This window comes from Hyla sarda, unplaced genomic scaffold, assembly GCF_029499605.1.
Source record: "Hyla sarda isolate aHylSar1 unplaced genomic scaffold, aHylSar1.hap1 scaffold_1314, whole genome shotgun sequence".
NCBI classification, from domain to species: domain Eukaryota; kingdom Metazoa; phylum Chordata; class Amphibia; order Anura; family Hylidae; genus Hyla; species Hyla sarda.
The window spans coordinates 55,620-83,333 of record NW_026607939.1 but is presented as its reverse complement, the minus strand read 5'-3'; the positions used below and the strand labels follow the sequence as shown (position 1 = coordinate 83,333).

The 27,714-nt window shown below is 44.0% G+C and overlaps 1 protein-coding gene and 1 long non-coding RNA gene across 2 annotated transcripts; one reads left to right on the top strand and one right to left on the bottom strand.

The window, feature by feature from the left end:
* Positions 1-347: 347 nt before the first annotated feature.
* LOC130305507 (uncharacterized) lies at positions 348-1,046 on the bottom strand. Its single transcript, XM_056551999.1, has one exon. It carries the CDS (start codon positions 1,044-1,046, stop codon positions 348-350), a length of 699 nt encoding a protein of 232 aa, XP_056407974.1.
* A 23,600-nt stretch (positions 1,047-24,646) lies between these two features.
* LOC130305506 (uncharacterized) lies at positions 24,647-27,185 on the top strand. Its single transcript, XR_008855082.1, has 3 exons — positions 24,647-24,775; positions 26,247-26,394; positions 27,041-27,185. It is a non-coding gene; the product is annotated as an uncharacterized LOC130305506 (long non-coding RNA).
* The last annotated feature ends 529 nt before the right edge of the window (positions 27,186-27,714 follow it).

The window sequence follows — 27,714 nt, the reverse complement described above, 5'->3', positions numbered from 1 at the left end:
GCGGTTTCTGTTTTCAATGTCGTCCAGGTGGTCAGCTAGGGCGTGGTGGGTGGACGTTTGAGCGTTCAGGGCTGTTTGCATCTCTTTCATTGAGGTAATGACAGATTCACGAAAGTCCTCCAAAACACAAACCCTTCCCTGTAAGTCTGCTACATCGCGCTTAACAGGTTGTAGATCCTGACGCCACGCAAACTTAAGATCAGAGGCCATGGCGGACATCTCAGACTTGGTAGGGAGCAGCGCCAATAATGCTTGCAGTTCGGGGTGCCCCTTTAAAAGTGCCACAGCTTGAGCGGGTGGAGGGAGGGAGGATGCAATGTAATCACTGCCTTGGGAATCATTAGTCACTATGGGAGCATGAGTCCCCGAGGATCGTGGATCTCCTTGCGGCCGTACTTGGGGGTTAGATCCCCGTTTGCATAATCCGTGTGTGAAGCAGGGTAGGGAGACAGATGTGTGGGCGGTCGAGTGCAGGACTCTCGGGCAGCTGCACAGGGCCCCACCAGTGGCTCAGGCAAATATCTTAGTCCCTGCATCAATCCCTCTTCAGGTGGGTACAGCTGGGAGGTGGGCGAGGGGGGTCCCCTCTGACTCCCAAACATGGACGGGGTGCTGGGTGCGGGTGAGTGGTCCACGTGGGGCTTCTGTGCAGGTGGGGTCAGTGGAGTCAGGGGCCGGTGTGATGGCTCAGCTGTGTCCCCCTCAGCACTCACCTCCATCGGGAAGACGGACGGGTCGGAGGCTTCCCCGGAGAGCCGCTGTCGGTCCCGCACGCTCTCTCGCACGCTGGGGATCATTAGGCAGTCACCGTCCCGTAGTGTCTCCGTGGGGCGCTGCGCTCCCGTTCGCGCTGTGCTCAATGCGTGTGGAGGCGGCGGACGTGCTGTCTCTTCGCTGGTGAGGAGTAGGTTCGGTGCGGCCGCGGCTCTGTGGGCCCCAGTGGGTAAGTGGGTCTTCTGTGCTGCCGTGGAGTTAGTCGCGGCACGTTGCCTCGTTGTCGGCGGGGAGGAGGCGGGAGTAGATGGTGGCGGCTGCTCCCGCGCCATTTTGGATTGACCCGCCAGTTCTTTCGGCGGCTCCGAGAGCCTGCTCAGGGGACTGAAGAAGTTTTTGATGGGGACCCCTAAGTGCCTGGGTGTCCCTGCAGAGTGCCCCCTCTTTCCTGGGCGCCTAGTGCTCATGAAAAGCGGTGGATTCCCCGTTTGTAGAGGCCAGGGAGACGGAGCTCAGCTCTCCTGCGTCTGTCTCACTCCATAGCCGGACACGCCCCCTAACTTTTTTATTTTTCCGTATAAGTGGCGGTATGGGGGCTCATTTTTTGCGCCATGATCTGTACTTTTTTTTGATACCACATTTGCATATAAAAAACTTTTAATACATTTTTTATAAAAAATTTTTTAATAAAATGTATTAAAAAAGTAGGAATTTTGGACTTTTTTAATTTTTTTCCGTTCACGCCGTTCACCGTACAGGATCATTAACATTTTATTTTAATAGTTCGGACATTTACGCACGCGGCGATACCAAATATGTCTATAAAAAATGTTTTTTACGCTTTTTGGGGGTAAAATAGGAAAAAACGGACGTTTTACTTTTTTATTGGGGGAGGGGATTTTTCACTTTTTTTTTACTTTAACCTTTAAATTTTTTTACATTTTTTTTTACACTTGAATAGTCCCCATAGGGGACTATTCATAGCAATACCATGATTGCTAATACTGATCTGTTCTATGTATAGGACATAGAACAGATCAGTATTATCGGTCATCTCCTGCTCTGGTCTGCTCGATCTCAGACCAGAGCAGGAGATGCCGGGAGCCGCACGGAGGAAGGAGAGGGGACCTCTGTGCGGCGTCATGAATGATCGGATCCCCGCAGCAGCGCTGCGGGCGATCCGATCGTTCATTTAAATGGCGAACTGCCGCAGATGCCGGGATCTGTATTGATCCCGGCACCTGAGAGGTTAATGGCGGACGCCCGCGAGATCGCGGGCGTCGGCCATTGCCGGAGGGTCCCTGGCTGCGATCAGCAGCCGGGATCAGCCGCGCATGACACGGGCATCGCTCCGATGCCCGCGGTTATGCTTAGGACGTAAATGTACGTCCTGGTGCGTTAAGTACCACCTCACCAGGACGTACATTTACGTCCTGCGTCCTTAAGGGGTTAATCGGTACCATTTTTGTATTGATCGGACTTTTTGATCGCTTTTTAATCATATTTTCATGATATAAAAAGTGACCAAAAATACACTATTTTGGACTTTGGAATTTTTTTGCGCACACGCCATTGACCGTGCAGTTTAGTTAATGATATATTTTTATCAATTGGACATTTCCACACGCGACGATACCACATATGTTTATTTTTATTTACACAGTTTTTTTGTTTTTTTAAATGGGAAAAGGGGGGGGGGTGATTGAAACTTTTATTAGGGAAGGGTAATCCTAAACAAAAGGGCACTATCCAAGATTCAGTAGAACACTGGTGCGTCACTAATACACGTAAATCCCCAAACACCACAACACATAAATAGAGTGAAATTCATAATGCTTTATTACACAAAAATAAATAAAAACACTTTAAAAGAGACAACAACAAGCAGAAAACCTTCTGCCGCTAATCACATAAGGTATATAAACAGGACAGGGAGGCAGATATATATAGAAAGTGACTAATGCGATCTATAAAGATACAAAAGTGCAGCGTACATAGATGGAAGCAATGGAAACACTTCAATGGTTAAGGCAATTGCCAAAAGATATATTGTACATATCCCAAAAGTGAAAACAAATCCTGGAGGGTCATATCGGCAATTGTTCCAACCTCTAAGCCCGGTAATGTGGAGGCCACAGGACACAACCAAATCCACATGCAGGCCTGCTTGGAGGCCAAATAATGTATTTACCAAAGAGGAGGGACAATTGCCTCGTCACATAACACATACCCATGCAGCACGTCACACCCCAACGCGTTTCACTGTGAAGGCTTCCTCAGGGAGTGTGTACATAACGGTCCTTATATATAGGCGATTGCCAATCACAATCCAGAATAGATAAAGAGACACAGGTGCCAACTAGATTTACCTTAATGTGAAACGCCACCTATAATGGCGGCCGCCATGATGGATCGCACTGCGCATGCGCAATGACGTGACGCGACCGCCAACGTCATCCCATCAGAGACGGGGATTTGCACATGCGCAATGCAGATCTCCGGTGGAGCACATATGGAATGCGCTCCGACCGCGGCCAATCACGGCCGTGCACTGAGAATCGCCAGGCGCGCATGCGCACAAGTGCGTCCATCAAAAATAAAGACAATAAAGTAATATCAGTGAGCGGATGCATTTACACCAAATGAATGAAGAATAAACATGTCTAATACATAGTATGTGAGATAGAATGGGGAAATAATTCTATGAATGTGAGAAAATAATAAAAAACGCCTGGTGCGCATTGGACGCAAAATAGCAAAGGGACCGGCTGGTATACAGCGGAAATGTGAGAAATTACAGGAAGAGACAGAAGAGACGAAAGAAAAGAAAGGAAAGAAAGAGAGAAAGAAAAGATATGTAGAAAAGAAGGAAAAGATGTGAAAAGGTGATAAACTGCACAACAAACACAAAATGCTAAAGGGGAAAAAGTGGAATAAAGTTGCAGTGAAATCTAGTAATAGTATTTAAGGGGCAGTGAATAGGAAAAAGACGACAACAGTCACATGTGTAACACATTGCATTAGTGTATAGATGAGAAATCTTATTAATCCACGGGACATATAAAGATATTCAGAATGTTCATGTGATGGAGAATTCATGAAAAGTGCAAAAGGGAATGTGAGAGAATGGAAAAAACAAGTGAAAGTGCAGCAGACGAGAGAGGGGTAAAATGACAATTGGTGAATAGTAATGTCAGAAGAAAGAGAGTAAGGCGTCTGATCACTGCTGAAATCTATTATACATAGCAGATAGTATACATGGAAATATATATTCATAATAGTAGAATATCCAGGGAGAACACAGGGTGGAAGCCATCTTCATTTAACCAGGAAAAAGACATCGGTGAGAAAAAGGAAGAAAAAAGAAGAAAACAGCAAAAGAAAACCAGGAGAAAAAGAAGATGGGAAAAAGAAGAGGAAAACGACAAAAAGGAGAAGGAAGGAAGGAAGGAAGTAGAGAGAAAAGAAAAGAGGAAAAAGAAAGGGTAAGTGTGCAGAGAAAGAAGAAAAAGGTGATAAAACCAATTAATACATAAAAGGATAAAACCAAATAGACCAAAAAATCAGAACAGAACAATAGCAACATAACTAAATCCATTAATCCGCCATATGCATTTTATTAGGGAAGGGGTTAAATGATCTTTGATAACTTTTTTTTTTTTGCAATATAATAGCTCCCATAGGAGACTATAACACTGCACACACTGATCTCTTATACTGATCATTGTTATCCCATAGGAGACTATAACACTGCACACACTGATCTCTTATACTGATCATTGTTATCCCATAGGAGACTATAACACTGCACACACTGATCTCTTATACTGATCATTGTTATCCCATAGGAGGCTATAACACTGCACTCACTGATCTCTTATACTGATCATTGTTATCCCATAGGGGACTATAACACTGCACACACTGATCTCTTTTACTGATCATTGTTATCCCATAAGTGACTATAACACTGCACACACTGATCTCTTATACTGATCATTGTTATCCCATAGGAGACTATAACACTGCACACACTGATCTCTTATACTGATCATTGTTATCCCATAGGGGACTATAACACTGCACACACAGATCTCTTTTACTGATCATTGTTATCCCATACGGGGACTATAACACTGCACACACTGATCTCTTACACTGATCATTGTTATCCCATAGGGGACTATAACACTGCAAACACTGATCTCTTACACTGATCATTGTTATCCCATAGGAGACTATAACACTGCACACACTGATCTCTTACACTGATCATTGTTATCCCATAGGAGACTATAACACTGCAAACACTGATCACTTACACTGATCATTGTTATCCCATAGGAGACTATAACACCGCACACACTGATCTCTTATACTGATCATTGTTATCCCATAGGGGACTATAACACTGCACACACTGATCTCTTTTACTGATCATTGTTATTCCATAAGTGACTATAACACTGCACACACTGATCTCTTACACTGATCATTGTTATCCCATAGGGGACTATAACACTGCAAATACTGATCTCTTACACTGATCATTGTTATCCCATAGGAGACTATAACACTGCACACACTGATCTCTTACACTGATCATTGTTATCCCATAGGAGACTATAACACTGCAAACACTGATCTCTTACACTGATCATTGTTATCCCATAGGAGACTATAACACTGCACACACTGATCTTTTTTTACTGATCATTGTTATCCCATAAGTGACTATAACACTGCACACACTGATCTCTTATACTGATCATTGTTATCCCATAGGAGACTATAACACTGCACACACTGATCTCTTATACTGATCATTGTTATCCCATAGGGGACTATAACACTGCTAACACAGATCTCTTTTACTGATCATTGTTATCCCATACGGGGACTATAACACTGCACACACTGATCTCTTATCCTGATCATTGTTATCCCATAGGGGACTATAACACTGCACACATTGATCTCTTATACTGATCATTGTTATCCCATAGGAGACTATAACACTGCACAAACTGATCTTTTACATTGATCATTGTTATCCCATATGAGACTATAACACTGCACACACTGATCTCTTATACTGATCATTATTATCCCATAGGGGGGCTATAACACTGCACACACTGATCTTTTACATTGATGATTGTTATCCCATAGGGGACTATAACACTGCACACAATGATCCTTTACATTGATCATTGTTATTCCATAGGAGACTATAACACTGCACATACTGATCTTTTACATTGATCATTATCCCATAGGAGACTATAACACTGCACACACTGATCTCTTATACTGATCATTGTTATCCCATGGGAGACTATAACACTGCACACACTGATCTCTTACACTGATCATTGTTATCTCATAGGCAACTATAACACTACATACACTGATCTTTTACATTGATCATTGTTATCTCATAGGAGACTATAACACTGCATACACTGATCTCTTATACTGATCACTGTTATCCCATAAGGGACTATAACACTGCACACACTGATCTCTTATCCTGATCATTGTTATCCCATAGGGGACTATAACACTGCACACACTGATCTCTTATACTGATCATTGTTATCCCATAGGAGGCTATAACACTGCACACACTGATCTCTTATACTGATCATTGTTATCCCATAGGAGACTATAACACTGCACAAACTGATCTTTTACATTGATCATTGTTATCACATAGGAGACTATAACACTGCACACACTGATCTTTTACATTGATCATTATCCCATAGGAGACTATAACACTGCACACACTGATCGCTTATACGGATCATTGTTATCCCATAGGAGACTATAACACTGCACACACTGATCTTTTACATTGATCATTGTTATCCCATAGGAGACTATAACACTGCACACACTGATCCTTTACATTGATCATTGTTATCCCATAGAATAACATTGATCAATGATTCTGCCACTTGACTGCTCATGCCTGGATCTCAGGCACTGAGCAGTCATTTGGCGATCAGACATGCAGGAGGAAGGTAGGGACCCTCTTCGCGTCCTCCAGCTGTTTGGGACGCCACAGTGGTCCCCAAAAACCCACTGAGCTACCAAGAGTTTAGTTTTACTTCAGACACAGCAAACAACTTTGAACGCTGCGTCTAAAGGGTTAATAGCGCGAGGCACCGGGTCGGGCCGACCCGCTTTGATGCCCTCTATCCTTAAGGAGTTAAGGGGGGGGGGGGGTACTATGGTGGAAAACTTTTTTTTTTATAAATCAACTGGTGCCTGAAAGTTAAACAGATTTGTAAATTATTTCTATTAAAATCTTTTAGTCCTTCCAATACTTATTAGCAGCTGTATACTACAGAGGAAATTATTTTCTTTTTGGACTTCTTTCCAGTCTGACCACAGAGCTCTCTGCTGACACCTCTGTCCATTTTAGGAAATGTCCAGAGCAGGAGAGGTTTGCTATGGGGTTTTGTTCCTGCTCTGGACAGTTCCTGACATGGCCAGAGGTGTCAGCAGAGAGCACTGTGGTCAGACAGAAAAAAAAATTTCCTCTGTAGTATACACTGGAGTACTGGAAGGGTTAAGATTTTTTAATAGAAGTAATTTACAAACCTGTTTAACTTTCTGGCACCAGGTGATGTAAAAATAAGATTTTTCCACCAGAGTACCTCTTTAACCCCTTAAGGACGCAGGGTTTTTCTGTTTTTGCACTTTCATTTTTTGATCATCACCTTCTAAAAATCATAAAGTTTTCAATTTTACACCTAAAATTCCACGTTATGGATTATTTTTTGCGCCACGAATTCTTCTTTGTATTGACATTAGTCATTTTACCAAAAATCCACAGTAAAACAAAAAAATTATAATTGTGCGACAAAAAAAAAAGCCATTTTGTAACTTTTGGGGGCTTCCGTTTCTACGTAGTACAATATTCAGTAAAAATGACACCTTCTCTTTATTCTGTAGGTCCATACGGTTATAATGATCCCTACTTATATACAGTCATGGCCATAAATGTTGTCCCCCCTGAAATGTTTCTAGAAAATGAAGTATTTCTCACAGAAAAGGATTGCAGTAACACATGTTTTGCTATACACATGTTTATTCCCTTTGTGTGTATATATATATATATATATATATATATAAATATCCAATAAGAACAGCACCTCCAAAAATGTCAAGAAAAAAATAAATTGGGGTGCCCGCATATTCTGAACCTCGGTCCACTGGTTCCTCAATGCATACAAAAATATAGAAGCAGCACACCACAGGTAGAGTTCAAAAGAACGGTGAATTTATTCCATGATGTGAGAGACTACGTTTCTCCAGCCTCACGCTGGCTTTCTCAAGTGCTTAATGAGTGACATATATGAGGCTTAAATAAGCCAACCAATTACAAAGTTTGTGACATCATCACATAGTGATTATCATATATAAACAATGTACAAAACCATAAATTATTAAGACATCGTATACGAAATGTGTTACATAAATACAGATATATGTGTGTCCAGTGCAGATCCACACCTCTTTGTCACCCGATCGTGACGTGTAATAAAGTGTCCATAAAAGAAGTCCATATTTCTACTAGATGTAGAATACCTTCTGAGCCGCTCTCATGAAACCATCCTTCCGGGACGCCGATATCTCGTGGTTACAGCTGATTAGGCTTCCGGGATCGAGGTGCGTCATCAAGCGTCTATAGCAACCTCCGGATCATCACGCCAGTCTCGCGATCAGCGAGAAATACTGTGTAGCTTAGCGTCCATAGTAACTTAGTCTCGGCCGTGTTCCAGCGCATGCGCACTGGTGATGAAGAAAGAATATTCTGCCAAACACCTCCGAGGGCGTCCATAGCAACAGGAGCGATCCCGGATCATCGAGCGCACCGCTGTTCCGATCAGGGAGTGCATCGCTCAGGTAAAGCAACTTACTTCATTACAAGGGAAACAATTAAGCCACATCATTCATACTAAACAAGCACTTCGGGACTTTGACACGGCAATCCCCTGTGTAACGGGTGTAAAGGGACATGCTTAAAAGGTGTACATCATGGACATGGATAACACCCGCATTGAAAAGGAGATATACCTTCGGCCTAGGCCAGGTCTCATCATCCATATTCTTTCATCCCTTACCCACACAGTTAGAGGGAAGTGTCAATAGAATGTCCCAACATTCGTAGAGTACAAACATACATATGGCACTGTCAATGTTCCCCTTGAATGAAAGTATCAGGGCGATTCTCCAAAAGAAGAAGACAGGCAAAAGCAATAGAGAGCAGTATGTGGCGTTTAGTACCGGGTTGCTATAGGTGATGACACAGGAAATATCCAAATGATGATTTTTCTTAATGTTACAAAGATCGTCTCGGTGAGGATGGCATCATGGGCAGACTCAGATATCGATAGAATACTGAAATGTAATGGAAACAAGTATTAAAAAGAGAAAAACATACATATTACATGTCACTTTACAACATACAATAGGACAGTCCTAACCTAACAAGAGGGGCTCAATCTGTTAACGTTTCATCATTTTAGGTAGAACTGTGAATTCTACATTGAGTCCTTTCGGTTTTAAGCTGTCAAGTAAGAAAATCCACTTAAGTTCCCTTGTCTGTAATTGAGTTAATCTGTCACCGCCTCTATTAAGTGGAGGGATATGATCCACTATCATGCATTTTAAATCCGTTTCAACATGACCGGCATCCAAAAAGTGTTTGGATACCGGTAAGTCAACCCGAAGTGCTTGTTTAGTATGAATGATGTGGCTTAATTGTTTCCCTTGTAATGAAGTAAGTTGCTTTACCTGAGCGATGCACTCCCTGATCGGAACAGCGGTGCGCTCGATGATCCGGGATCGCTCCTGTTGCTATGGACGCCCTCGGAGGTGTTTGGCAGAATATTCTTTCTTCATCACCAGTGCGCATGCGCTGGAACACGGCCGAGACTAAGTTACTATGGACGCTAAGCTACACAGTATTTCTCGCTGATCGCGAGACTGGCGTGATGATCCGGAGGTTGCTATAGACGCTTGATGACGCACCTCGATCCCGGAAGCCTAATCAGCTGTAACCACGAGATATCGGCGTCCCGGAAGGATGGTTTCATGAGAGCGGCTCAGAAGGTATTCTACATCTAGTAGAAATATGGACTTCTTTTATGGACACTTTATTACACGTCACGATCGGGTGACAAAGAGGTGTGGATCTGCACTGGACACACATATATCTGTATTTATGTAACACATTTCGTATACGATGTCTTAATAATTTATGGTTTTGTACATTGTTTATATATGATAATCACTATGTGATGATGTCACAAACTTTGTAATTGGTTGGCTTATTTAAGCCTCATATATGTCACTCATTAAGCACTTGAGAAAGCCAGCGTGAGGCTGGAGAAACGTAGTCTCTCACATCATGGAATAAATTCACCGTTCTTTTGAACTCTACCTGTGGTGTGCTGCTTCTATATTTTTGTATATATATATATATATATATAGATAGATCTCCTCTCCTCTGTATATATATATATATTGCAGTAACACATGTTTTGCTATACACATGTTTATTCCCTTTGTGTGTATATATATATATATATATATATAGATCTCCTCTCCTCTGTATATATATATAGATCTCCTCTCCTCTGTATATATATATATATATATTGCAGTAACACATGTTTTGCTATACACATGTTTATTCCCTTTGTGTATATATATATATATATATATAGATCTCCTCTCCTCTGTATATATATATATATATATATATAGATCTCCTCTCCTCTGTATATATATATATATATAGATCTCCTCTCCTCTGTATATATATATATATAGATCTCCTCTCCTCTGTATATATATATATAGATCTCCTCTCCTCTGTATATATATATTGCAGTAACACATGTTTTCCTATACACATGTTTATTCCCTTTGTGTGTATTGGAACTAAACCAAAAAAGGGAGGAAAAAAAGCAAATTGGACATAATGTCACCAAACTCCAAAAATGGGCTGGACAAAATTATTGGCACCCTTTCTAAATTGTGGATAAATAAAATTGTTTCCAGCATGTGATGCTCCTTTATACCCACCTGGGGCAAATAACAGGTGTAGGCAATATAAAAATCACACCTGAAAGCAGATAAAAAGGAGAGAAGTTCACTTAGTCTTTGCATTATGTGTCTGTGTGTGTCACACTAAGCATGGACAACAGAAAGAGGAGAAGAGAACTGTCTGAGGACCAAAATTGTGGAAAAAAATCAACAATCTCAAGGTTACAAGTCCATCTCCAGAGATCTAGATTTGCCTTTGTCCACAGTGCGCAACATTATCAAGAAGTTTACAACCCATGGCACTGTAGATAATCTCCCTGGGTGTGGGGGGGAAGAAAAGAATTGATTAAAAGGTGTCAACGCAGGATAGTCCGGATGGTGGATAAGCAGCCCCAAACAAGTTCCAAAGATATTCAAGCTGTCCTGCAGGCTCAGAGAGCATCAGTGTCAGCGCGAACTATCCGTCCACATTTAAATGAAATGAAACGCTATGGTAGGAGACCCAGGAGGACCCCACTATGGAGGAGACCCAGGAGGACCCCACTATGGAGGAGACCCAGGAGGACCCCACTATGGAGGAGACCCAGGAGGACCCCACTATGGAGGAGACCCAGGAGGACCCCACTATGGAGGAGACCCAGGAGGACCCCACTATGGAGGAGACCCAGGAGGACCCCACTGCTGACACAGAGACATAAAAAAGCAAGACCACATTTTACCAAAATGAACTTGAGTAACCAAAATCCTTCTGGGAAAACGTCTTGTGGACAGATGAGACCAAGATAGAGCTTTTTGGTTAATCACATCATTCTACTGTTTACCGAAACCGAATGAGGCCTACAAAGAAAAGAACACAGTACCTACAGTGAAATATGGTGGAGGTCAGTGATGTTTTGGGTTGTTTTGCTGCCTCTGGCACTGGGGGCCTTGAATGTGTACAAGACATCATGAAATCTGAGGATTACCAATGGATTTTGGGTCGCACTGTACAGCCCAGTGTCAGAAAGCTGGGTTTTGTCCGAGATCTTGGGTCTTCCAGAAGGACAATGACCCCAAACATACGTCAAAAAGCCCCCAAAATTGGATGGCAACAAAGCGCTGGAGAGTTCTGAAGTGGCAGCAATGAGTCCAGATCTAAATCCCATTGATCACCTGTGGAGAGATCTTATAATTACTGTTGGGAAAAGGCGCCTTCCAATAAGAGACCTGGAGCAGTTTGTAAAGGAAGAGTGGTCCAACATTCCGGCTGAGAGGTGTAAGAAGCTTATTGATGCTTATAGGAAGAGTGGTCCAACATTCCGGCTGAGAGGTGTAAGAAGCTTATTGATGGTTATAGGAAGAGTGGTCCAACATTCCGGCTGAGAGGTGTAAGAAGCTTTTTTTGTTTAGTTCCAATATACACAAAGGGAATAAACATGTGTATAGTAAAACAAGTGTTACTGCAATCCTTTTCTGTGAGAAAAAAAAAATCCTAACTACATGCAGAATTTATACGTTAGCAATTGTCATATTCTGACCCCAGTAACGTTTTTATTTTTCCGTGTACGGGGCGGTATGAGGGCTCATTTTTTGCACCATGATCTGAAGTTTTTATCGGTACCATTTTTGTTTTGATTGGACTTTTTGATCGGATTTATTCATTTTTTGTGCTATAAAAAGTGACCAAAAATACGCTATTTCCGATTTTTTTTTTGCGTGTACGCCATTGACCATGCGGTTTAATTAATCATTTATTTTTATAGATAAAGCATTTCCGCACGCAGCGATACCACATGGAAAAAGGGGGGTGATTCTTACTTTTATTAGGGAAGGGGTTAATTCATCATTAGTAACTTTTTTTTGTTGCTATATTATAACCCCCTCTAGTGGCTATAACATGCATTACATTAATTCCTAATACTGATCATCAGCATAGAACTACATGCGGATGATCAGTGTTATCGGGGCTTGACTTCTCCTGACTAGATCTCAGGCATGGAGAAGTCAATCCCCAATCGGACGCACCGCGTCCTAGCTGATCGGGACATCACGATTTGACTGACCTGCCGGGATTTTTTCAACTTTAGACACGGCGATCAACTTTGATTGCCGTGTCTAAAGGGTTAATAGCACGTGGCACAACGATCAGTTCCGCACGCTATTAGCCCAGGGTCCCGGCTTTCATTAGATGCCGGGACCAACCTACTATGTTATAGACCGGGACAGGCACAGGGCATACAGGTACGCCCTGCGTCCTTAAGAGGCTAAGGGTACGGTCCCACATACCGCTTACCCAAACTCACTGCACACACAGAGCTGCCGCCAGAAAGCCCTATGTGTATGGTGATCGGGGATAATGCAGCAGATTTAGCGCAGCGTGAAATAGGCTGTGTAAGCGGTATGTGGGACTGTAACCTTAAGATGTATTTGATATGTTAAATGGTTCATACTTTAAATAAATCTTCTTCCCATTATAGTCTATGGACATTCCATCTTGTCATTCACCTTTGCATTCTATAATAAACCGCTATAATCCCAGGTCATTTCCATTTTACACTGTGCGGCTCTGTCTGGGGACACTTGTGGTAAAAGATAATTTGATATGGTAAATGGTTTAGGCTCCAAATAAAATGTTCTTCCCATTATAGTCTATGGACATTCCATTCTACCATTCACCTAGTATTCCGTAGAAAACATCTGTAATCTTCATTCTCAATAATCGCACTGAACTCGCACAGTATGCCTGCTAAAGATTTATTGGATAATTCGCTCCGTGCCGGATGACTGGCGATGTGGGGCGGAGGCTCGTAACGTCACGGCCACGCCCCCTCAATTAAAGTCAATGGAAGTGTCGTGACGGCCATCAGGAGCTTGGCTGTGACATCATGACGGGGCGTGGCCGTGACATCACAAGCCTCCTGCGCTGCAGCCAGCATTCTAAACGAACATCGGTGCAGCAGGGAGATCCCATCAGTGGGACCCCCACAATCAGACATCTTATCCCTTCTCCTTTGGATAGAGAATAAGATGTCTAGGGGCGGAGTACCCCTTTAAAGTACAAGTTAGTACAAAGAATACCTGCTATGTATGTTTTGGAGTTTTTTTGTAATAATATACGGCTTTATTGGGACAGGGACCATACGTTTTTATTAAGGACCTGAAGCTGCTTTCGTCTAATCGCTGTTATACTATACCACCATACATCTGTACTACAGCGCAGTATAACTGTCAGTGTTACCGAGGTCGGGCCTCATAGGCAACAGCGCCTGGTAGACCTGGAGGCCATGACTGGGGGAGCAAGACAGTTTAACCCTATAGATGCCACAATCAGTACTGACTGCGGCATACATAGGGTTACACTGCCAAGACAGTCAGGAAAGTAATCCCGCCCAGGACATAAAAGTACATCACGGGGTGGTGAGGGGGTTGTGTCATCTATCCCCTGTATCTCAATAACAGGGACCCCAGTGTCCCCAGGTAGGTAGGTAGGAGGTACATTCACTATGGGAGCTGCAGAAACAGCCGAGCACAGACTGAGGTGTCCAGTGATCGGACGCCACATGATCAGCTAGGATCGGGGATAACACAACCTTTCTAAAAGGGTCTCAGCAGGTGAAGCCCTGACCGTCCTGGAATTCTTCATCACTGGAATAAGTCCCTTCTCTGTGAGGTGTTTGGGTCTCCAGTAGCAGCTCCCCATGGATTATGCCTGTTGGGTCTTCTAAAAAGAACGATTGGGAACAAGTTTGGAGATGCAGCATATGATATATGTATAAATGTAAGATATCCTATGTACATGGATAATATATAGATGTTTTCTGCATCATTTATTGTTCTGAATTGGCTTCTCTCCTGTGTGAGTTATTTTATGCCTATAAAGACTTGTATAATGAGTAAAGCATTTCCCACATTCTGAACATGAATATGGCGTCTCCCCTGTGTGAGTTCTTTTATGCTTAGTAAGACTTGAATTGCGAGTAAAACATTTCCCACATTCTGAACATGAACATGGCTTCTCTCCTGTGTGAGTTTTCTGATGTTTAAGAAGACTTGATTTATCAGTAAAACATTTCCCACATTCTGAACATGAAAATGGTTTCTCCCCTGTGTGAGTTATTTTATGTCGAGTAACATCTGATTTGCAAGTAAAACGTTTCCCACATTCTGAGCATGAAAATGGCTTCTCTCCTGTGTGAGTTCTTTGATGTTTAACAAGATTTGATTTTTCAGTAAAACATTTCCCACATTGTGAACATGAAAATGGCTTCTCTCCTGTGTGAGTTCTTTGAAGTTGAACAAGACTTGATTTTTCAGTAAAACATTTTCCACATTGTGAACATGAAAAAGGCTTCTCCCCTGTGTGAGTTCTCTGATGTTTAACAAGATTAGATTTTTCAGTAAAACATTTTCCACACTGTAAACATGAAAATGGCTTCTCCCCTGTGTGAGTTCTTTTATGTTTAATAACAACTGATTTCTTAATAGAACATTTCCCACATTCTGAGCATGAATATGGTTTCTTTCCTGTATGAGCTCGTTGATGTCCAACACCCCTTCTATGACCCTCTTTTTCCTTAACATCCTGTGATGACTGAGAAGACAGGACCTGTATATAAGGATGAGATGACAGATCTTGGCTGTGAAGGGCTGAGGGTGTATCTGGGATAATGGAATGTTCTTCATATGTATCTTGTGTGATATCATCATCTGCTTTATAATCTGAAGATATAAGATTCTCCTCTGATCTCCTGCTACAAGAATCTGCAGAGAATAACACAGATTATATAATTGGGTATTAACCTTATTTAAATTTTTCCATCTAGAGTCACATGAGAGTTTGTTTTTTGTGGGACCAATTTTACTGTGAAACCGAAAAAAATTGTGGGATAAAATTCAATTGAAATAAAATGTAATTCTGCAAATTTGGGATTTTTTCATCACCTACCATATAACGTGATGTCACAACTGACGTTATACTTATCCATCAGGTCAGTATCATCATCCAACTTGTATAGTTTTCCTTATATTTTAATAAAAAAAACAATGCTTTAACCCCTTAAGGACTTTTTAAAGGTTTTTTCACTTTCGTTTCTTCCACCTCACCTTCTAAAAATCAGAACGCTTTCAGTTTTCTACCTACAGACCCATATGAGGTTGTTGTTGGTTTTTGTGCTACCAATTTTACTTTGTAATACCATGAATCATTTCACCACAAAATCTACAGTGAAACCAAAAATAAAAAATAATTTGTGAGGCAAAAATTAAATTAAAAAACACTATTTTGTATCTTTTGGGGGCTTCTGTTTCTACGCAGTACATATTTCGGTAACAGTGACACCTTATCTTTATTCTGTAGGTCCATACGGTATAAGGACACCCAACTTATATAGGTTTGATTTTGTTACTTCTTTAAAAAAATAAATTGAACTTTTTGTACAAAAATTAGCATGTTTAAAATTGTCCTCTTCTGACCCCTATAACTTTATTATTTTTCCGTATACAGGGATGTGTGAGGGTCATTTTTTGCGCTGAGATCTGAAGTTTATACCTGTACCATTTTTCTATGGGACTTTTTGATCACTTTTTATACATTTTTTTAGGGTATATAAAGTGACCAAATCTACGCAGTTCTGGACTTTGGTATTTTGACCGTGCAGTTTAAAAAACCTTAATTTTTTATAGTTTTTTTATATGGGAAAAGGGGGTGATTCAAACTTTTATTAGGGAAGGGGTTAAACTGCTAAGACTTGTTCTTATTTTCAAGCTTCATATCCTGTACATTCACTTTGCTGACATGGCTTTAGCTGAACTGTCCTTCCCATAGGGTCTATGACTGATCGTCCGGCATCGAGGTCTCTTCCTCCCAGTCTCTACTGAGCAGCAATGTTTCCATCCAGGGGTGTAATGATCATGGCTGAAACCTTTGTTTGCAATTACAGAGATCAAACGTTTCCTGTAGTTCTTGACCAGGTTTGCACACACTGCCGCAGGGGTTCTGGCCCACTCCTCCATACAGATCTTCTCCAGATCCTTCAGGTTTCGGGGATGTCACTGGGCAATAAGGATTTTCAGCTCCCTCCAAAGATTTTTTACTGGGTTCTGGTCTGAAGACTGCGCCACTCCAGGACCTTGAGATGCTTCTTACGGAGCCACTCCATAGTGCCCTGGCTGTGTGTTTCGGGTCGTTGTCATGCTGGAAGCCCCAGCCACGACCCATCTTCAATGCTCTTACTGAGGGAAGGAGGTTGTTGGCCAAGATCTCTCGATACATGGCCCCATTCATCTTCCCCTCAATACGGTGCAGTCGTCCTGTCCCCTTTTCGGAAAAGCAGCCCCAAGGAATGATGGGGGATATTTATCCAAACCTGTCCAGAGGAAAAAACCTCCAATCAGATTGCTTCTTTCATTTTTAAAAAGGCCTACGAAAAATGAAAAAAGCGATCTGATTGGTTGCTATGGGCAACTCAACAACTTTTCCTCTGGACAGGTTTTGATAAAATTCCCCTGATGTTTCCACCGCCATGCTTCATGGTTGGGATGGTGTTCTTGGGGTTGTACAGGGGGGGCTCCTCTGGGGGTCCGGGGTATATGTCTCAGCTCCTCGGGGGAGCACCGCTTCAACTGTCTCCGCTTCTTTGTCTCTCTGCCCAATGATTTCCCCCCCACTTATATCCCGCAGACAGTGTTCTGGAACAGCTAGTAATGTCTGCCAGGTACAGGCCACATGATCAGATCATAAAGTAGCCAACACCAGGTGACTTCTGCCGGAGGACACAGCCGCTCTGGGGGGATGATGGGGAGAGGTATTTATTCTTCCACTGGAACAAAGTGGGTATATACACAGTGTGGGGTGAAGAGAAGATGCAGAACAGTCTGTGGAGCACAGTAATAGTGTGGGGGCATAAAAGGTGTAGAATCTATAGTAAGAGCGCACAGAAGGCCTTGGAGCCCCCCAAAAACCTCTAGTTACACCAATAGAGTTACACCCAAGAATAACTGCAGCCAGTGACCAAGAAGAATCTGTGACTGTTCTCTGCATTTAGTGGTTACTACTCACCTGGGTGGTTACCTGAAGGAATGTCCTCCTTATACTGCTCATCACCACTTGCATCTGTCTCTTCCCTTAAGTCTGTAGTATTACTATAGATCAGATCTTTCTCTGTAGGAATGTTCTCCTTATACTGCTCATCACTGCTCACATCTGTCTCTTCTTCTTCTTCCCTTAAGTCTGTAGTATTACTATAGATCAGATCTTTCCCTGTAGTAATGTCCTCCTTATACTGCTCATCACCGCTCACATCTGTCTCTGGAGCATTAATATTGTTCGGATCTTCACCCTGATTCATAAGATGTGGAAGAAATATAGTAAAAGTCATCAGACAGTAGGAGAAGTCACGTGGGATGTTATAGATGAGCAGGAGATGAGGAGTCATGGAGGGTGAGGGGACTGACCACAAGAGCTTCACAGCCCTTCTACAGATCATAGGGAATATCTCCATCTACCTGATCATCCTGTGGAAGAAGAGGACGGGGACACCTCTCTGGTGCTGATCTCTAACTGGATCTGACTGTAGGGAACACATACAGAGACTGAATTCATTCTTTACATACAAATAATGAGAGGACGTGTGTATATAGTCATGTCTATTACCTGGTGATGTGAGGGGCTGCTGATCCTCCATCATGACCTGATCCTTGTACTGATCCTTGTGTCCTTCTACATACTCCCACTCCTTCATGGAGAAATAGACCGCCACGTCCTGACACCTTATAGGAACCTGACACATAATGATACAGTCATCACCCCGACCCCTCCAGTGGTGTTACTGTATAATGTCCCAGCATTCCCAGCAGTGTCACCTCTCCAGTCATCACCAGACCCCTCCATTACTATATAATGTCCCAGCAGTGTCACCTCTCCAGTCATCACTAGACCCCTCCATTACTGTATAATGTCCCAGCAGTGTCACCTCTCCAGTCATCACCAGACCCCTCCATTACTGTATAATGTCCCAGCAGTGTCACCTCTCCAGTCATCACTAGACCCCTCCATTACTGTATAATGTCCCAGCAGGGTCACCTCTCCAGTCATCACCAGACCCCTCCATTACTGTATAATGTCCCAGCAGTGTCACCTCTCCAGTCATCACCAGACCCCTCCATTACTGTATAATGTCCCAGCAGTGTCACCTCTCCAGTCATCACCAGACCCCTCCATTACTGTATAATGTCCCAGCAGTGTCACCTCTCCAGTCATCACCAGACCCCTCCATTACTATATAATGTCCCTGCATTCCCAGCAGTGTCACCTCTCCAGTCATCACCAGATCTCTCCATTACTGTATAATGTCCCAGCATTCCCAGCAGTGTCACCTCTCCAGTCATCACCAGACCCCTCCATTACTGTATAATGTCCCAGCAGTGTCACCTCTCCAGTCATCACCAGACCCCTCCATTACTGTATAATGTCCCAGCAGTGTCACCTCTCTAATCATCACCAGACCCCTCCATTACTGTATAATGTCCCAGCAGTGTCACCTCTCCAGTCATCACCAGACCCCTCCATTACTGTATAATATCCCAGCAGTGTCACCTCTCCAGTCATCACCAGACCCCTCCATTACTGTATAATGTCCCAGCAGTGTCACCTCTCCAGTCATCACCAGACCCCTCCATTACTGTATAATGTCCCAGCAGTGTCACCTCTCCAGTCATCACCAGATCCCTCCATTACTGTATAATGTCCCAGCATTCCCAGCAGTGTCACCTCTCCAGTCATCATCAGACTCCTCCATTACTGTATAATATCCCAGCAGTGTCACCTCTCCAGTCATCACCAGACCCCTCCATTACTGTATAATGTCCCAGCATTCCCAGCAGTGTCACCTCTCCAGTCATCATCAGACTCCTCCATTACTGTATAATATCCCAGCAGTGTCACCTCTCCAGTCACCACCAGACCCCTTCAATACTGTATAATGTCCCAGCAGGGTCACCTCTCCAGTCATCACCAGACCCCTCCATTACTGTATAATGTCCCAGCAGTGTCACCTCTCCAGTCATCACCAGACCCCTCCATTACTGTATAATGTCCCAGCAGTGTCACCTCTCCAGTCATCACCAGACCCCTCCATTACTGTATAATGTCCCAGCAGTGTCACCTCTCCAGTCATCACCAGACCCCTCCATTACTGTATAATGTCCCAGCAGTGTCATCTCTCCAGTCATCACCAGACCCCTCCATTACTGTATAATGTCCCAGCAGTGTCACCTCTCCAGTCATCACCAGACCCCTCCATTACTGTATAATGTCCCAGCATTCCCAGCAGTGTCACCTCTCCAGTCATCACCAGACCCCTCCATTACTGTATAATGTCCCAGCAGTGTCACCTCTCCAGTCATCACCAGACCTCTCCATTACTGTATAATGTCCCAGCAGTGTCACCTCTCCAGTCATCACCAGACCCCTCCATTACTGTATAATGTCCCAGCAGTGTCACCTCTCCAGTCATCACCAGACCCCTCCATTACTGTATAATGTCCCAGCAGTGTCACCTCTCCAGTCATCACCAGACCCCTCCATTACTGTATAATGTCCCAGCAGTGTCACCTCTCCAGTCATCACCAGACCCTCCATTACTGTATAATGTCCCAGCAGTGTCACCTCTCCAGTCATCACCAGACCCCTCCATTACTGTATAATGTCCCAGCAGTGTCACCTCTCCAGTCATCACCAGACCCCTCCATTACTGTATAATGTCCCAGCAGTGTCACCTCTCCAGTCATCACCAGACCCCTCCATTACTGTATAATGTCCCAGCAGTGTCACCTCTCCAGTCATCACCAGACCCTTCCATTACTGTATAATGTCCCAGCATTCCCAGCAGTGTCACCTCTCCAGTCATCACCAGACCCCTCCATTACTGTATAATGTCCCAGCAGTGTCACCTCTCCAGTCATCACCAGATCCCTCCATTACTGTATAATGTCCCAGCAGGGTCACCTCTCCAGTCATCACCAGACCCCTCCATTACTGTATAATGTCCCAGCATTCCCAGCAGTATCACCTCTCCAGTCATCACCAGACCCTCCATTACTGTATAATGTCCCAGCAGTGTCACCTCTCCAGTCATCACCAGACCCCTCCATTACTGTATAATGTCCCAGCATTCCCAGCAGGGTCACCTCTCCAGTCATCACCAGACCCCTCCATTACTGTATAATGTCCCAGCAGGGTCACCTCTCCAGTCATCACCAGACCCCTCCATTACTGTATAATGTCCCAGCAGGGTCACCTCTCCAGTCAGCAGCTCCATCATCTTGTTGATGAGTTCTCGGATCTTCTGTTCCTCCATTTCCTCATGTATCAGAGAGTGAGGTGGGGGCCCCGGGATTGGGCTCAGGGTTCTTCCCCATCCTTCACACACAGGGGCCCGACAGCGCCCACTAGAGGACTTCTTCACTACTGTGTAATCCTTTGTATGGAGAGACACATTAATATCACTACATACATTCCCAGAATCCCTCACCTCTTCAGTCATATCCATCTGTTATTACATAGATAAGAATGAGGTCATGTGACATCACTCCCAGAATCCCTCACCTCTCCAGTCATATCCATCTGTTATTACATAGATAAGAATGAGGTCATGTGACATCACTCCCAGAATCCCTCACCTCTACAGTCATATCCATCTGTTATTACATAGATAAGAATGAGGTCATGTAACATCACTCCCAGAATCCCTCACCTCTCCAGTCATAGCCATCTGTTATTACATAGATAAGAATGAGGTCATGTGACATCACTCCCAGGATCCCTCACCTCTCCAGTCATATCCATCTGTTATTACATAGATAAGAATGAGGTCATGTGACATCACTCCCAGAATCCCTCACCTCTCCAGTCATATTCATCTGTTATTATATAGATAAGAATGAGGTCATGTGACATCACTCCCAGAATCCCTCACCTCTCCAGTAAGTCGGAAGAGTATCTGTAGGGTGAGGTTTATGATCCTGTCGGCCATCTTGTTCCTGTCTCTATCCATGGTTGATGGGTCATCCAGGAGAATTCTCTTATATAGAAGATATCAGCAGAGGATCCTGGATTGGAGAAACCTGAAGGGAAGAAGAGGAGACGATGATAAACCGCACCAGATTCTATGGAGAAATAAAATCCATTTCCTGGAGATAATCGGGGGAACATCTGAGGAGACATTATAGGAGTTTTCAGATTTCTCTATAAAACAAAATCCATTGTCCGAGGGCTGTAAAATAAGAGACTAGAGCGCACTCCCCTCTCCCGTCCAGTGGTGGCGCTCTGGTCCTCCAGGTCTTCTGAGGTCGCTCTCCCTGCTCTGCTGAAGACGTTGTGAATCCATTTCTCCTAATCTCTGAGGCTGCGGTGTATTCAGAACGTCTTCATCAGAGCAGGGAGAAGAATAGAGGGATTCAATATGACATTGTCCAATGAAGAATAGTGAAATGTGTCCACTAGGGGGCACAATATACATCACAATTACACCAGGATTTTATGTGAATTGCGATATGTCCCCCCGGAAGTACAACCAAAAAATAGAAAAGAAAAAGCAGAAAGTGATAGCACACCAAAAATATATATATATCAAAGTAATTCTTTATTGTACAAAAAATAGCCATATAATGTTAAAAACATTTAAAAAGGAGGTCCACAACATCTCGGACCGACCTAAAGCCATAGGGAGGGATCCCAGTCTTGCTCTGGCACTCCCCCCACAAACAAAGACACCCGTCTAATATCTATATGTCTAAAGAATAAGATGCAATAATCCCCCTGTGACTTCTGGCCCCAACACAGTATATTCTAGGGTGCACAAATGGCAGCTCTTATGAGTAAACAATGTATACAGTCTTGCTGCAAAGAATGCAGTTTCTACATCAACCAAGCTTAACAAATCCATACACTGCTGCTGCAACAATAAATAAATCAAATAACCAAGTTACATGATATGATCAATGGAGCAAATACATATACATCACACTGTCAGGTAGAGAGCGGGTGTCTCACAAAATCCCTAAGTTCCCACGCGTTTCGTCACTCTTGGTGACTTCCTCAGGGGCACATGGCTGTCATATCACAAACATGTCTTTATATAACACAAGTATTTAGTACCTCAGTGCCGACAGGTGTGAACGCCATCCATCCATTCATGCACACGCACTCCATGCAACTAGTTCCGGTGTCACAGACTATGACTAGTTCCGGTATCCTGCCTCACTCCCATAACAGGCGCAAGCGCATACTGTCGGCCTAATATGTTACTTACAGCCCATTTCCCCGCGCATGCGCAGGTTCCATAATTTTTCCTCTGTATCGCGCAATTGAATTCGCGCATGCGTGGTGAATCACTTCATAGATCCAAAGCCATGGCGCACGCGCAGTAAGTGTCAGAGCCAAAATAAGTGGCCCCAGCAATCAATATTATAAGACGTAAGCATTTTAAATAATGTAGTGAACAATAATCCTGATATCATATGGTACATAGATCACTCACATTAATAAAGTGCGTCTCAATATTCCTAAAATATCTCCCTATGGCCAGCTGCGCATGCGCCAAAGCCAACCAAATGTCCCCCCGGAAGAACCTGCTATTACCTGCAGCAGAGGCCGAGCATCATATACCGTTACACACGCAGGGTCTGGGCCATCACCGGAGTCAGTGTTTCCCAAGCAGGGTGCCTCCAGCTGTTACAGCATTTGGCTGTCAGGGCATGCTGGGAGTTGTAGTTTTACAACAGCTGGAGGCACGCTGGTTTGGAAACACTGTCTATAGTAATAATAGGGGCGCGGGAGAAACTTAAAAAACCTGATGCTTACATAGTCCTGTATGGAAGAAGTGGCTGATACCCGGAGAAAAGAGACTGATCAGGTGACAGGATGGGCGGGTAAGTGACCTGATACCTTCACCATCCAGACATCCCCTGGGGGGGCAGTATAGGCAGGAAATCAGGAAACAACCGCTGGTCGGCACGGTGCTCCCTAGAAAAACAACCGTACAGCGCCATGTCTAAGCCACGCCCACCTACATTATTTTATTACAAACATGGGATATAAACTTATTAGGGGAGGGGCTTCTATTACAAACCCTGAATAACTCTCTGCCATAGTGATCAGTGTTATCGGTGCTCGGCTTACACAGGCTGTGGAGGTGTCTGTATACTTAGAGCACCGATCTGAGCACAGAGCATGGTAAGGGGCCCTCCGGCTGTCATCTCAGCTGATCTAGACTCCGCCCCCCAACAACTGCATTTTACTCATTTTAGATCCTGCAATCGACTTTGATCATGGAATCTAAAGGGGTTAATGGCGATGAGCGTCATTAGTGGTGAGTCCTGGCTGCTTATAGCTCCTGAGCTCACCTCAAAGTCCCATATGGGGCACAGAATGTAAATATACATCGGGTCCTTAAGGGTTAATAATAAACATCCCCAATAATCCTGATCTGATGGTGACCGCACACACATACCTGTATCTGTAGAGGAGCCGTGTGCTTACAGGACCTGCGATGATGTCACCGTCATGTGATCAGTCACATGGAGGAGGAGGAGTCACATGATCAGGGGCTGCTGCTCTGAGAGATCTCCACACACAACACAACAGCAGTGACTGCCCCACCAGGACCTGCTCTGTATCTGCTACATGCTGGAGGTGTAGGACCTGTGATGATGTCACAATCATGTGACCAGTACATTTGGGGGTAAAGTTTTGCAGTAAAGATGTGACTGGGGGTAAAGGACCTGTGGGGAGGATCATGTGACAGGAGTGGGCGGAGTTTAGCAGCCAGTATAGAAAAGATGGTGATTGAAGGACCTGTGATAATGGTCATGTGACAGCAGAGTCCTGCATACACTGAGCAGATGAGCCTAGAGCAGCAGCCCCTGATCATGTGACTCCTCCTCCTCCATGTGACTGATCACATGACGGTGACATCATCACAGGTCCTGTAAGCACACGGCTCCTCTACAGATACAGGTATGTGTGTGCGGTCACCATCAGATCAGGATTATTGGGGTTGTTTATTATTAACCCCTTAAGGACACAGTATATAATAACACTCTGCACCCTCTATGGGGACTTTGAGGTGAGCTCAGGAGCTATAAGCAGCCAGGACTCACCACGATTATTAGTCATCATCATTAACCCTTTAGATCTCACAATCAAACCTCTGTGCCGGCCATCACTCATTTACCTGATCTCCTGCCTATACTGCCCCCCAGGGGATGTCTGGATGGTGAAGGGCTGCAGGTCACCTCCCCGCCCATCCTGTCACCTGATCAGTCTCCTTCCTCCGGGTATTGGACACTTCTTTTGGAGGTTACGATCCTGAGCGGCCTCCAGATATTAATCTAAGATGGCCGCCACTGTGGTCCTGGTGGATCTCCCCACCTCCCTTCGTTACCTAAAACAATGTGTTCCAGATGAGAAGGGTCCATAACGTGGGCACCTGGAGGGACAACATCCACGTCAGGATTCAAACTCCCGACATAGTGTCGTACCAACCCTGGAGACCAGATTGGCTTTCTGCCCCATTTCTGGACAATTCCGTAACATTCCGGGACAATAATTCCCAGTGTGACGCGGATCCATTCACCTATGATCCCACCAACGCTTTATGTGAATCCGAGTACGAAAAGCGCAGAAATGTGTCATGTGACTGCGCCAATAACTAAGGAGGACAATGTGGTAAACGCTGTTATAATACAGGACAGATGTCAGCGCCGTTTACCCAATATGACCGTTATATCCAATGATCAAGTCCTGATGAAAGTCATCACCCGACCGTCTCCCGTAACTCCAGGATTATGATCGTGCTCTGTATCCTGGTGAGATAGAGGACATTGAGGGGGAGTGGAGACGCCTTCCGAAACCAGGAGATTGTCATTAACCCTGACTTGGCATTTCTTCTAGATCATAAGCCCAGCCGTACGGCCCCAATGGTCATCCGTAATGATGATGTCACCGTGGTATGCTGCTCTCTACTTTTGAGGATTTCTGCAACAACTAATCGGTGCGCGATTTATCGGTAAAGAAAATCGTCGACAGCGATTACCAATATTGATTTTCATTGAAAACATCCATTAATTCCTACTCATCACCCATGTGATCACCGTCCAACAGAGAAAGTGAGGTCCTGTTCCTGGATCTCGGAGAAGACAATGGGCCGGATCCTGTGTAGAATGCAGGAAAGAGAAAGCGAAAGTTCCAGCTGCCAGCAAAAAATATACTTAAAAACGAAACCGTGTTGAATTCTTATCTCCATATTTTGCCCATCCCCCATGACTCCGCCCCAGACTATGATGGATCCCCTGACTAGGTTTACAGCCTCCAGGATTGTGACTATAATGTCTCCTCAGATGTTTCCCCAGATTATCTCCAGGAAATGGATTTTATTTCTCCATAGAATCTGGTGCGGTTTATCATCGTCTCCTCTTCTTCCCTTCAGGTTTCTCCAATCCAGGATCCCCTGCTGATATCTTCTATATAAGAGAATTCTCCTGGATGACCCATCAACCATGGAGAGAGACAGGAACAAGATGGCCGACAGGATCCTAAACCTCACCTTACAGATACTCTTCCGGCTTACTGGAGAGGTGAGGGATTCTGGGAGTTATGTCACATGACCTCATTCTTATCTATGTAATAACAGATGGATATGACTGGAGAGGTGAGGGATTCTGGGAGTGATGTCACATGACCTCATTCTTCTCTATGTAATAACAGATGGATATGACTGGAGAGGTGAGGGATTCTGGGAGTGATGTCACATGACCTCATTCTTCTCTATGTAATAACAGATGGATATGACTGGAGAGGTGAGGGATTCTGGGAGTGATGTCACATGACCTCATTCTTATCTATATAATAACAGATGGATATGACTGGAGAGGTGAGGGATTCTGGGAGTGATGTCACATGACCTCATTCTTATCTATGTAATAACAGATGGATATGACTGGAGAGGTGAGGGATTCTGGGAGTTATGTCACATGACCTCATTCTTATCTATGTAATAACAGATGGATATGACTGGAGAGGTGAGGGATTCTGGGAGTGATGTCACATGACCTCATTCTTATCTATGTAATAACAGATGGATATGACTGGAGAGGTGAGGGATTCTGGGAGTGATGTCACATGACCTCATTCTTATCTATATAATAACAGATGGATATGACTGGAGAGGTGAGGGATTCTGTGAATGTATGCAGTGATATTAATGTGTCTCTCCATACACAGGATTACACAGTAGTGAAGAAGTCCTCTAGTGGGCGCTGTCGGGCCCCTGTGGGTGAAGAATGGGGAAGATCCCTGAGTCCAATCCCGGGGCCCCCACCTCACTCCCTGATACATGAGGAAATGGGTGAAATGAAGATTCTAGAACTTATCAACATGATGATGGAGCTGCTGACTAGAGAGGTGACCCTGCTGGGATATTATACAGTAATGGAGGGGTCTGGTGAGGACTGGAGAGGTGACACTGCTGGGACATTATACAGTAATGGAGGAGTCTGGTGATGACTGGAGAGGTGACACTGCTGGGACATTATACAGTAATGGAGGGGTCTGGTGATGACTGGAGAGGTGACACTGCTGGGACATTATACAGTAATGGAGGGGTCTGGTGATGACTGGAGAGGTGACACTGCTGGGACATTATACAGTAATGGAGGGGTCTGGTGATGACTGGAGAGGTGACACTGCTGGGACATTATACAGTAATGGAGGGGTCTGGTGATGACTGGAGAGGTGACACTGCTGGGACATTATACAGTAATGGAGGGGTCTGGTGATGACTGGAGAGGTGACACTGCTGGGACATTATACAGTAATGGAGGAGTCTGGTGATGACTGGAGAGGTGACACTGCTGGGACATTATACAGTAATGGAGGGGTCTGGTGATGGCTGGAGA

Excerpts from the sequence above, each read along its gene's own strand:
- LOC130305507 (XM_056551999.1), bottom strand. The coding sequence starts at position 1,046 with ATGGCGCGGGAGCAGCCGCCACCATCTACTCCCGCCTCCTCCCCGCCG.